The following is a 13,694-nucleotide window of genomic DNA, read 5'->3' as shown; positions in this document are numbered from 1 at the left end:
GCGAGGAAACGAATCGGCCAATGCACGCGACATCCACCAGGAAATAATGCACGAAGTCATATTAGTACCGGTTCTTCATCTCCTGAGAGGCCTCAGTTCGTCCATCTTCCGGGTTTCCATCCGTCCTCCTCCCCCTCTCCCCCGAATTTCCGCTCTCTCCGTGCAAAAGGGGGGTGAGAGGAGAGCGGCGGAGAGAGCCAGGGGGACGCGATCTCCGTCGCGACGCAGTCGGGGGCGCAGACTCAGCGGCAGCCAGCCAAAGCCGGTTGTCCACGCCCCCCGCTTCGCCCCCCGGCGGGGGCGTCGGGTTCGTGGAGGAATGGGGGTGTGCGAAGGGGGTACGCGATAGCGAGGGACGTACGGCGGTGCAGGCGGCAGGACACGGCGTGGTTTTCGGGGGATGGTGCGGCGCGACACGGAGCGCTGCCCACCCCCCCCCCGCGCGACGCCGCGCGCCGCGCCGCCGTGACGTCACGGGGGTCGAATCAATATTATACCGAATGCCCTCCCTCCGTCGTCGTCGGTCCTCGCGAGAGCGGCAGACGGCCGACCGTCTCAGTACGAGGTGGCCCCCGCGACTGTACGGGACGACGACGGCAACGTCGTTCCGACGACGACGACGACGACGACGACGACAGCGGCAGCGACGATCACGGCCACGATTACGAAAACGACGATCCGTTCGATCTCCGGTTCGTCTTCATCTCGCTCACCCCTTTCGAGACCGGTAGTTGCGCTCCCCGTTACGTGAAGTCGATTCTGTACCTTGTCTTTGCGTTGCCGGTTTTCTTTCGGTTCGGCCATTGGTACCTCACGGTCATCGATTGCTTACGCTGAACGCCGGTTCCACAATGAGGTAGTCGCAGCCGCTTTGGGTTCCTTCGGGATCGGGAGATCTGTTCAGTGGGAACGTGAGGAAAGTGTCCGTAAGTAACCATTTGGCTGTAGTAACATAAGCGATTTAAAGACAAAACAAAAAAAATAGTGATCTTTGAAACACATTTTGAATTTTTATTCTAAGAAGTAGGGTTTGGTCTCTGATGAAATTGCAGGTGACAGAAGGTCTCTTTTCTCTATCATTTTTGTATTTTATTTCACATAGAAAAATGTTACAAAATAAAATACGTAAAACAAATTCGTTTTTCTCTATACGGTTAAATGATATCAAACTACTATAATCGGCATTGAATTATTAGCAGCCAGCTTTAGAGTACAATCGCGCAAAAATAATTCATAGAGATCCATGGCCAGTCAAAGTTTGTACGTATGCATTCGTACTTAGATATAAAACAGCGCGTGTGAATAGAGCAGCACTTATAGAACTATATGTGATAATTTTATTTGTGGAATCTGTATCTTATAATAAAAGCTTTCTCTTATAGCAATCTTGACGTTGATCAGAATGATAAATTTTTTACAAGTTAAATTTTTTACAAGTTGTGAATGTTCGAGGATTGATTAAATGTCAAAACGCTGATTAACTTATTTGATTGTTTATTCATTTTTTAAATTAGAACTTTTAGGAATAGATAGAAATATTAAATTTAAAATGCATGAAAAATCTATATTTTCAAATGACAAAAACTTATTAGTTTAGATTGAAAAATATAATTTAAATATTATCGACTCAAAGTTGATTTGAATTATATCTAAGATTAAAATTACCTAAAAGATTGATTGAAAATAACGTTGTAAAAAAGTGTACACAATTTTGTAAATTTTCTTTGCATATTGAAGAAATTATTGATGGCTGGAGGCTAAAAAAAAAGACATTTTTCCTATTTAAACACAAAAAAGTTGAGCTGACAAGAATATATGTTTATCAGAAAAGTCAATACTTTCTCATCGTTTACGTTGTTTATTAATGAACAATAACTTTATAAGAGCCCAAGTTTCACAGATGATTAAAAACTTTAACTTATGGAGTTAACCACCATGGAGTTTGGTCAATTGTACGTTAACATGACCTTGCTACAAACTTGCTCTTAAATATAATTAAAATACCAGATGACATCTTCTGACTGAAATACTCTCCTCGATAACACTTCCGTACATTCTTTGGCGTCTAATATCTCTAAACATAACAGTTCTTGTTCTTCTACAGGTAAAGGACCGTGCTGATCCCCGCGATCGGTCCCGTGGGCGCAGGAAATAGGCGAGGGGGGAGGGAAACGAAGAAACTAGGCAGGCAGGGAAGCAGCGGGCTCAGTGAGTTGGGTGAAAATCGATGGCCATCAGCGCCCATGGGCGGCCTCGCGTTTAGGACAAGGAATAGCCCCTCCCAGAAGACCTCGCTCCGGTGGGGTGACTGCTGCCCCCCAAATCCCAACCAAGCGTCGTCGTCGGTCGTCTGGAAGCATCGTCTTCAAGAAATGCCGCCGGTGCCCGTGTGAGGCTGCCCCCCGCTGTTGCGTGATTGTACCTCGCGGGGATTTCAAAGGTACACCTCCATCCCTGATATTTAGACTTCGCTCCTCTTTTTCGCGGGACACACCGAACTATTATTTTGTTGACTGGAAATTTTGATAATTTCATTGGTAATTTTAATAACATTTTCATTCTCTCCCCTTATTTTTGTTTGAATAAGAACAAAGAATAAGAGAAACTCTTAGCAATCGCGTGCTTTTTATGATTTTGATGTACAAGATGCACACATTCCTTTATGCCTCTTCCTTACTTTTCCCTTTGATGTTGAAACGTATTCTTTGATACTTTGTTATTATTTGCAAGGTGAATTTTTATTATTTACCAATAACATATGCTTTTATTTCTTTTGATCTCGCTTCGAAAAACTGTCTTTTGAAGCTGCATTTTTGTGCTTCATTGTATAAATTGCAATCTTATTCTTTCCTTTCGTAAGGAAAGAGTCACCCACGGAAAGAAAACGATTCTATTGAAGCGTTTAAAAATTTCAACACATTTGAAAATAATTTTGTTGCATTATCATTAAATCATTATCAAAATTATTATAAAGGAAACTCAAGGGTGATGAATCATGCTGCAAGAAGTTTTAATTCAAGCTTGAACATTCTATATAATTATTTTGATGGTCCAATAAAATTATTTTCTAATCTGTATCTAACTTTAGATATTTCGGCGAAACCGTTTTTTTAATATCCTTTTTTGTTCTATTTTACGCCGAGTAAAAGTGCGTTAATCGAAGCTACATCCTTTTTGAAGCCGAATTGAGCGGCGGCGCCTCGGGTAGACCGCGCCTAACAGGATTAGAGGGTGAACTCGGTTGAACGATTTAAATACCCCTTGGGGGGGTAGAAACATAATATTTGCGCTTAGCTGCACTTGTTGGACACAAGTGTGACGGTCACGGTGTTAATCAAGTGGAAGATTTTAATACACTCTACGCAAAATTGATAAGCTCTTTGTAAAACCTACGCTGACAAGTTTTTGCATTCATTAACGTCGTCGGCCGCGGCGAATAAAGGAAGAGAATTCGTATATTTACCTTTTTTACTTAAAAAAAAAAAAGCAATTAACAGAGCTTGGCACTTAAAAATGTATCGCGTTATAACAAAAAAGAATTTAAAAAGTCAAATTCTCATAAATAAAATTGTAAAATTTAATTCAGATTATACACGGAATAAGATGGTGAACGAATAAAATTTATTCCATTGATTGAAACAGCTTCTAGATAGAAACTTATAATTTTTATTTTTTTTTCGTTTGTATAGTTTTTTAAACTTATAACTTTTTCAAATATATAAGCATAATATTTTTCCGAAAATGTAACGTATTAGAAAAATTTGTAATTGTAATTTGTAATAATATACATATATATATTTTTTACTATTAAATTAAGTATCGCGATTGCCGACATTTCAACTTTTTGAAATGCTTTTAAATTCCGCTTTCACATAAAGGTTTCTGAAGGAAAAAAACATGTTCAAAAAAAAATTGAATTTAGATATCCGGACAATCCCAAAGCGGATCACCCGCCGAACTTCTCGGACCTACGTCTCCGTCAGCTCGAGCTCACGCCGGTGGACCCCTATTCCCCGAAAATGATCAACATCGCCGGGGTAGTTTCCATCGTTCTCTTTTACCTGCTGATCTTGGGCGTGGGAATATGGGCGGCCAGGAAAAAGGAAGCCGGCAACGACTCCGAGGAGGAGGTCATGCTAGCCGGCCGCTCAATCGGGCTCTTCGTCGGGATATTCACGATGACGGCGACCTGGGTCGGTGGTGGTTACATCAACGGCACCGCCGAGGCAATCTACACCAGGGGTCTGGTCTGGTGCCAGGCACCCTTTGGATATGCTCTCAGCCTCGTTTTCGGTGAGTCCAATTGTTTTATTTCTTATTCTCGTGACTGCGTTAATTTTTCATTTCTTCGTGACGCGAAGTGTAGTTATTCCGATAGTATTTTGAAATGTAAAAAAGTACGAGTTTACTTATTTTTCAGTCTTTCTGTGTTTCCGTGAAAAATTTCCCCAAAGATACGGAACGCAAATAAAAATCTCTATACGGTAAACTTTACTTCCATTCATCTTCATCTAAAAGAATCTTAAAAGTTTCACGTAAAATTGATGAATCAGGCTTTACTATTGCCTTTTTGTGATGTTGTTCGTTCTTGCTCTATTGCTTAGTGACTTTGTGCAATTTAAACAACTTGTAAAATTACGACTTCTAGGGCAAATAGATTTTATAATAGCAATTTAGTGTGCGTGAGTTACTTGTCGCGCGTCAAAATCTAACAAGGAGCAATAATGACACAAGCTCAAGATTGCGCTATGAAGATATTGAAAACTTTCCACAATATTGTGTAAGTTCGCCTTAATCAGCCGGGTGGACGATGAAAGTTTATCGCAATCGCAAAGATCGACGATAGAACAATCGAAAGATTGTTGATCAATGGCGTGTCTTTCTTTACACGATGTTGGAATACTTATATGCCCAACTGAAGAAGTTACGGCGGCCGACAATAGAATTCTTGTAATATAACAGACAGACAGTCGACAGAGTGTTCGCTATCGCATATAAAGGCGATAACTTTTCCACCAATGTCTCGCGCGCAGTCAAACGACCTCGACAAAGAATAAATGCGACTATAACTCCATTGAAAGCTTCGCTTTCACGTCTATGAATGATCATCTAGTAATAAAAAGTAAGAAAAAATGTAAGATTGTTATTTTTTCAAAATCCGGATCTTTACACGAAAAGAGCGATTTGACTGAAGAATTAAAAAATTTCGCTAGATACAGATCTGAAAATAACTTTTTGGTGTCATATCAAAATAATTTTGTAGAATTCTTGAACTAGTTGCTAAAATGTCAAAACTTTTTATAACATTGCTCATCATGCTTGAGTTTCCTACATAATTATTTTTCTTGTTGTTGTGTGTTGTTTTGTTGATCCAACAAAATTATTTTTAGATTTCTACCACTCAAAAGTTTCAGCATACGCCATTTCTATTTCCATTTATAGTAATTTCGTAAAATAAAGAATAAAATATAAATACAGTTTGCATGCATTGTTTTAAATTTATTATCATATATGTTATCATATATATTTAAAATTAATATTTTTCCTCAAATTTTTTACTTTTTCAAGCTTAAGCTTCTTGGATTTTGATAACAGAAATCAAATTTTTAGCATTCTGTCGATAAGTTTTTCAAATGTCTTAATCAAAGACTTGTATTTACTTAATTTCTGGTGTTCAAATTCTGTGAAAATATACATATATTGTTCCCATTCCTTTATTGTTAATTATTATGATATCCAAACATTTATCAATGTCTACAACAATGAATTGAACTTGATATTTCTCTTTCAGTCCATATATAAGATACATATTATTCTAGTATTTGATTAAATTATTTCAGTTTCCGTAATGAGATATATGTGGAAAAATGTTGTTCTTAGTGATCTTGACTTTCTGTTGTAGGTGGTATTTTCTTCGCGAACAAGATGCGACAGCAGGGGTACGTCACGATGTTGGATCCGCTTCAAGACGCGTTCGGAGAGCGTATGGGCGGCCTCCTCTTTCTACCTGCTCTGTGCGGCGAGGTTTTCTGGGCGGCGGGTATCCTCGCAGCACTTGGCGCCACGCTGGCGGTCATCATCGACATGGACCAGGGCACTTCCGTCATCCTGAGCGCCTGCATCGCTGTTTTCTACACCCTCTTCGGCGGTCTCTACTCCGTCGCTTATACCGACGTCATTCAGCTCTTCTGCATATTCATCGGTCTGGTAAGTGGTAGATTGAGTTGTCGAATCGTTATTAAGTATTTGCAATTAGTTATAATTATTTGTTTAGTGCAAGCAAATAATAATGACTGGAAATGCAATTAAGAACGTATATTTGTGTGTGAACAACTAAATGTAATAAACCAATAGTCAATAATTTTAAAAAGAAATTTATTTAAAATAATAAAAAATAACTTGAAATAAAAATAAAATAAGTCGTTACAATGGACTGTTGAAATTTGTTTGCGCGTTTTTTCGTATCTTTAGTAGAAGAAAATTTCAATAAATGTCATGGTTTACTTGACCCGTGCAACGCTCGGTCGGACGAGTCTTTGATACAATATAAGCTTCGGAGGTAATCGATATCATGGCTTCGCTACTGCGAGCGTTTGTATTACCAAATTTATACTCAGTGACGTATAGATGGTGACCCACTTCTCGAAAGAACGTTATCGAGCTATTATTTTAGTGGGACTTCTGCTCCTAACGAAGAGGTTTCCATTACAACGATGAACTTTAAAGCTTTACAATGCAAAGATCTTATCTTTTATAGACTCTACTTTTAGTGGATTAATTTATTTGACTAAAATTAAAGTTTTTTTTTTTTTAAGAAGATATATATTCTTGTTGAATTCGTGCGACTCAAAAATGTTTAAATATTAAGAGTTATAATCGTATTTTCAATTGCATAATCTCATTTTGTTGTATCAATTAATAGAAATTATTGACACATAAAATATATAATGTATATTACGTAAAATAGTTTATATTATTGAACGAAAATGTTTAGATTAGTTGTGCTGTCCTCTATACGCTTTACTAATTGACTGGAGTTACAGTATATTACACTCGCAATGCTTTTATTTCGAGCACTACGAAACTTCCCTTTCAGATACCGTTCCGAATGCAAACTCGTCCCTCTGTAGTGAAACTGTCGTCCATTAACTGTAATTAATCGCGATAAATCACGCCTTTTAGAAATAATCAGAGTAGCGATATAGATCCTGTGTCTGGAAAAGATATTTGAATAGCTTGTATCAATCAATTAGAGATTAAAGTCCGCTTTACGTGTGTCCAGTCTTATAAAAAAAATCATCTAAAAGAACATTTAAAACGAATTGGACATTTACTAAATTATTTTCAAATTCTGTTAATATAAAAATTCTTTTTATAAAATAGATATTATTTTAAACACCAACAGTTTAGTAAAAATAATTATCTTTTTCTCAAAATATTAAAGATAATCGAAAAATGCGAAAAGTAAATCTAGAGTAATTTTTAGAAAATCACTAAATAAATATTATTATTATTAACTATTTATTTTATTATTGACAAATATTCTCTTATCGAATTTTTTAAAATTTTATATATTAAAATGACGAAAATTATTTGTTGTCAATAGTGGATGTGTATCCCGTTCGCTTGGTCCAATCCAAAGGTACAATCCCTTAGTTCCATGGACGTTGATTGGATCGGCAAAGTGAGTCCCGAGGAATATTGGTATTATTTGGATTACGGTTTACTTTTGATATTCGGCGGTATACCTTGGCAAGTGTACTTCCAACGTGTCCTCTCCTCGAAAACCGCGGGGAGAGCTCAAGTATTGAGTTACGTCGCCGCTATAGGTTGCATCCTGATGGCCATTCCCCCCGTTTTGATTGGAGCGATTGCCAAAGCAACTCGTGAGTACGCATTTGATTATTGATTAAATTGACGTTATACAGTTAATATTATATGCAACATACATATATTCGCAATATACATATGTTAATTGAAGCTGTAGATTGGAGAGATAGAGAGAGGGTTTACTAGTCCGCGTCACGCCATAAAATTTCGTGAAAAATATTTTTATCATTATCGTTATACATTTCCTTCAAAAATATATATACAAATTTTATCATAAATATTTATTCGCGTTTTTAAATTAAGTGCTTATCTTTTGCGTTACCTTTTACATAATTAATATCATAATGAATAAGTTCAAATACATCATTTAAGCGAGACTATTAAAATAAAACGTGCAAAATGTTAATTCGGCGTTCTCTCATTTCCTCGGAGAAAGATGTCTTAAGATCTCTTTCTTGCGTTGGGAAAGAACTCAATTTGGATGTATTAATAATAAAATGAGGCGTTTCTGGTTCTCTCGAAATCGTCGCCGTCTCGTTCGAGGGTAGTAACATGATCCCCCTTCGCAAACCTCCCGCTTCTCGTTCGAGAGGATCGAATTAGAAGCCGGGTTGCCCGTAGTCCCACGCTTCTCCTCGCATTCGGAGGCTACTTGACATTTGGTGGCGCGACAAAGAGAGAACTGCTGGTATTTACAAGCGGTTGGCGAACGCGAAGGGCGCGGACGGCCGAGGGGTTGGTCTCGGGTTGTACTCGCGTGCGTGCACAATAGCGTGGGACCCCGCCATGTGTTGCTTTTGCGAGGGCGAGGGCGAGGGTGAACGCGGCGACTCGCCCGTTGTAGCGCAGCTACGTCCCCGGAACTAATTCGGTACCCTGTGCCGGTATGTTGCGGAAGGATCTCCCATGCACACGGCTGGCAAGGGAGATAGAGAGAGAGGAAGAAAGTACAGAACTTTGAATTACGCGGGCGTGACGTCAAACAAAGACGGTAGATAGATGAAACAAGCGGTGATACAAATCGAAGCAACAGACAAAGACAAGAGAGTTCTCCTTTGCCCTTTAGAAACTATATATCATTCTGACTATTAGTCATATATATATATATATATAGGGCAGCTACAGAATACAATATGGTATTCTGAATTAGTATGCATTAGAAACATCTCGCAATCATGTAGGTTGGTGGCAAAGACAAATGAGATTAAATTTGACAGACGATATACATATAATCATGATATGGATATTAAGATAAATGAGGGGAACAGTGATGAAAATTTAATTGACCAACGCAAACAAATGTAATGTTTAAAAGAAGCTACGTTATTAATCGTATAATAATTATGTCGCAGCTTGGAACGAGACGGAGTACACTGGTCCTTATCCTTTCACGGAGACGGAAACCAGCATGATTTTACCGTTGGTCTTGCAACATCTGACACCAGACTTCGTTTCCTTTTTCGGGCTGGGAGCGGTATCGGCGGCGGTGATGTCTTCTGCGGACAGCAGCATCCTCTCTGCTAGTTCGATGTTTGCTAGAAACGTTTATAAATTGATCTTCCGTCAGCGGGTGAGTTTCTCAGTTGCATCTCGTGTGAAATTTCAGCTTTATTCATCCTGCATTCATGCATGTGGCGAAACCACTACTTGACACAACATGCCGCTCGTGTCGATGCATATCTTTAATGCGTATAAAGCAAAACTTGATAACAAGCTTCTCGTAAAGTTCTTCGCGAAAGTTCGTCATGAACAGCACGACGAAAATAAATTCGTAATTACGTCGATCTTATTTCACCTTTGTTAACTTGCGATTAACCCTCTGAGGGCGAGTGTTGTAATTATGTGCAGCGTTCACTTTAAACAATTACAATTCGTATTAGATCGACGAGAATAAATCAATTAAGGGAAATGAATTTATCATCGATCAAAGCGGATCTTAGTGTTCAAATATTTCAGAGTGAATTTATATACATATCCAATTCTGCAAACCGTGGAAACCAAATCCTTTCTTGAAACGCAATCATGAGTAGAACTAGAGTGATATATCATGTATTAAATAATTTGATAATTTTTGATGCTAAAAGCATCTCAAAAGGATATTAATAATTTAATGTTTAATCGAAGCTTCTTAAGAATTGTAAATAATTTAAATTCATCCACTTTGAAATATTTAAGCAATAAAATTGAAAAAATAGGTTTATTTCTCTTTGATTTACTTAAAAATTAAATTCAGAATAAATTCGGGATCGCTATAAATTAGTTATACTTAAGAAAATAAAAACTGAAGATATGGAAATTGAAGCGTTGAACATTGGAGTATAGTACCTACTTTTACTCATCGGAAAGGTTATACGCTTACCGATATATGTATATCGATAACGTAAATATCGATAGATAGATTCTTCACTTGCTAGTTATTTTTAAGCAAAGGCAATAAAAAAGTTTGTTTATGACAAGACGATGTCGCCTCTAGAAGATTAATACAAAGATAATAATTACTTAATAATAAATATATATAATTACTTTAGGTTAATACAAAGATAATAATTTAATTCTTTCTATCTAACTTTATTTTACTCTCTCTCTCTCTCTCTCATAGATTACGATTATTTTTATCGTTTAAGTATTTTTATGTTTTCCAATTAAGAATTTCTAAGTAATTTTTAATCAATACTATTTCTACATGTACACGTATTACGCAGTGAAGGTATTGCATTATTGCTGTGCACTATCTTAATTACGTCAACTTTTGATTATACTCGCGTGTCGATTCATCATATCTGCGCCGCTGTTAACTATAACTATTTTTGCGAGTTTGACAAATGATAGAACAGGGCCGTTCAAAAAGTTTTTGGAGCCTAGTGCAAAAATAACGATGGCTTAGCATTAGGAATTTCGGTATGGTGAGATGAAAAGCAAACGTAACGGACCTTTGCACTATTTTGGTACATCTAGAGCTCTACTTTGCACGATCCTGTGATCAGAACATGCGTATTTCCTTAGAACTTCACGTAATGTTCTTCCCAATTTCTTTTATTCTCCTCGATATTGACTCACGTGGGGGCGCGATTTTTACACCCCCTGTGCAGGCGTCAGAGATGGAGATCATCTGGGTGATGCGAGCGGGAATCGGCGTGGTTGGCATACTGAGCACCGTGATGGCCCTCACGATACCGTCGATCTACGGGCTCTGGTCCATGTGCTCGGATCTGGTCTACGTGATTCTGTTCCCGCAGCTGCTGATGGTGGTGCACTTCAAGGACTACTGCAACACCTACGGCAGCCTATCAGCGTACATAATCGCCTTCCTGGTGCGCATCAGCGGCGGCGAACCGATGATGGGGTTGCCCCCGCTAATACGTTACCCGGGCTACGACGAGGAGACATCGACGCAAATGTTCCCATTCAGGACAATGGCGATGCTGATGTCGCTAATAACCCTGGTGGGAGTGTCGTACGGCACACAGCTCGCCTTCCTGACCGGCCGGCTCGCCCCGGGTTACGACGTCTTCAGATGCGTGGTGAACATCCCAGAGGACGTCGAGCGAGTGGGCCCGGACCCGGCCGAGGGTGAGCAGATGGCGGTCCTAGCTGCGGGCGTCGGCAGGCTCTACGGCAGCAAGGACGAATCGAACGGCCGAGTGAATCCTGCGCTCGAGCCGGACTACGACATGGAGCCGGGATGTACGATGGTCGGAGGTACAATGGACGGCATCGTCTGCGACGGCGGCGGCGGCGGCGGCGGCGGCTCGACACCTGGTGGTGGACACCTGGTGCCACGTGTGCCCGGCGGCGCGTCCCGTCAGCCACAATCCAGCACCGCGTTCTAATTCCTGGTTCCGTGATCGGATGCTGTGACCAACAATAAGTGCGGCGGTGCGGGTCTCTCTGTCTTTTGTTTCCTTCCTCCAGCTCCACCCTCGTGTGTGATCCTCTTCTCTCGCTCCCTCCCGTCTGCGTCTTTCGTTCGGAAGTTTGCCCCTGCAGTCGGTTCTCTTCGAAGACCTTGCTGCTTCTTTCAGCGGTATGTTTATTTCAATTTCACGGTTTCCTCTTACACTCTCGACAGCATCAATTTTTTACATATGTAATAAAAGATCGTTCCAAGTGTTAAGTCTCTAAGGGAGGGATCGGAGATCTTATTTCGATCAGTTCCGTTGTTAATATCGTTGTATATAAGATGCGTGATTGAGATAGTTTATTTACCAAAGATAATTATTAATGAAATAATTGCTGAAATCATTCCGAAGGAAACTCTTGAACAAGAATTAATACTAGAACGTCTCTAATTTGCCTGCGCGTTGTTTTGCATCTTGAATCTAGTCTATCGACACAAGGCGCGTAATCATATAATATACATTTAGCCAGCATTGCTTCTTCTAATCTAATGTGTCTCCAAGGGAAGATAATTATCGTGAACTGCGAAGATAATTATCGTGATGATCCTATACCGTAGATAGTCGGAATTGTTAACGGCAGAAATTGTCCCTCTTGGAGGGGTCGTTCTAGTGTTAATCGACTTTTTTCCGACTTTCCCAGCTGGTTACGTAAACCCACGGTCTCCTGTTTTCCAGTTCACTTTTCCTTTTTCTACCCGCCGGTACGTCCACGGAGCTCCGAGATGAGCCAACAATGCGGTGGCCTGCGGTAAGTCTGATACGAAATTTCTTTCGTACTCGCGTACCTATGAGTATGTATTTGTGCGTGCGTGCGTGCGTGCGTGTATGTGTGTGCGTGTGTATCCGCATGTTGCTGGTGCCCGTCTAACGATCTGTACCTGCCCGCGTCCGCTCGCGCTCGTGTTCCCAATTCCCATCGCTGCTCAGAAAAAGCAATAAACTAATGAGAAAATGGGGATAAAAAAGGGGGGACAGAAAGCGGAAGAATAAGGTGATTGGAAAGTACGCGCGAGCGGCAAGGGGATAAAGCGTAGCGTTTCCAAACCGGAAGTCGGAGCTTCGGGCGTATTCAGGCCGGACATCCCTACCCCGCACCGCCAATTAGGCCTAGTGATTTCCTTGTTTTCTTTTTGGAGAGGTATATATATATATATATATATAATATAATATAATATAAGTACATATATATATATATATATATATATGTGAAAATAATATATATAAAAAAGATATATATATATTTAGAATTTAACAAAAAACTGCTTGAGAGTGTTTCGAAACATGAACGATCTGCCTGATTCGAGAAAATCGTGAGGATTGCGAGGATTTATACCGGAGTTCGATCGATCGACGCGTGACTTCTCTTTGTTAAAAATTAATTAGATCGAGCGGTCAAGTGTTTATATAAGTTTGTATGCGGGGTCGTAGACGTATCGCGTACTTTCTCTTAATTCTGTGCGTGCACAGAATGACGTACGAGAAAGAATCATGAAATTAAAATCAGTCGTGATCTCTGATCTTCTCTACGGATAATAAACTTTAATTATCGTTTAACGTCATGAGGATTTCATCTGACCGGATCTCGAAGCTTAGTAACGTACGTATCTGAAAGTTGCGAAGTGAGAGATGACAAGAAGATGTACGCGATGTGTTTGAAGTATCCTACATATTTTTATTTCACGTTTCGCTAAATATGAATATCTGAATTTTATTTAATATAAACTTTGATTTGAAGCTATATCTTATATATTGATATAAACTTTTAACAGAAGCAAATATGAAATGCATTTTGAAAGAGAATGTGAAATAAATATCAAATAGTCACATTTGGCAGAAGCGCGCGATAAAAATACGTTCTGATTAATATTTATCGTCAATTCAATATTGAAAATAGCCAATTTAATATTAAAATATTGGCAGTTTCCTTAACATTTATTGACAAATGAATATTATTATATTTTTCAA

At 39.2% G+C, this 13,694-nt stretch overlaps 1 protein-coding gene across 1 annotated transcript; it reads left to right on the top strand.

Moving 5' to 3' along the window:
• The first annotated feature begins 400 nt into the window (after positions 1-400).
• LOC108747347 (high-affinity choline transporter 1) lies at positions 401-12,857 on the top strand. The gene is given in 10 exon segments (XM_018484750.1): positions 401-443; positions 446-537; positions 539-605; positions 608-692; positions 2,111-2,389; positions 3,923-4,293; positions 5,903-6,207; positions 7,607-7,886; positions 9,183-9,400; positions 10,920-12,857. Coding segments are annotated over 10 exon segments (2,481 nt in total). The 3' UTR covers positions 11,661-12,857.
• The last annotated feature ends 837 nt before the right edge of the window (positions 12,858-13,694 follow it).

This window comes from Trachymyrmex septentrionalis, unplaced genomic scaffold (genome assembly GCF_001594115.1).
Source record: "Trachymyrmex septentrionalis isolate Tsep2-gDNA-1 unplaced genomic scaffold, Tsep1.0 scaffold2, whole genome shotgun sequence".
NCBI lineage: Eukaryota > Metazoa > Arthropoda > Insecta > Hymenoptera > Formicidae > Trachymyrmex > Trachymyrmex septentrionalis.
The sequence above is the reverse complement of the archived record's forward strand: the minus strand, read 5'-3'. Positions and strand labels throughout refer to the sequence as shown.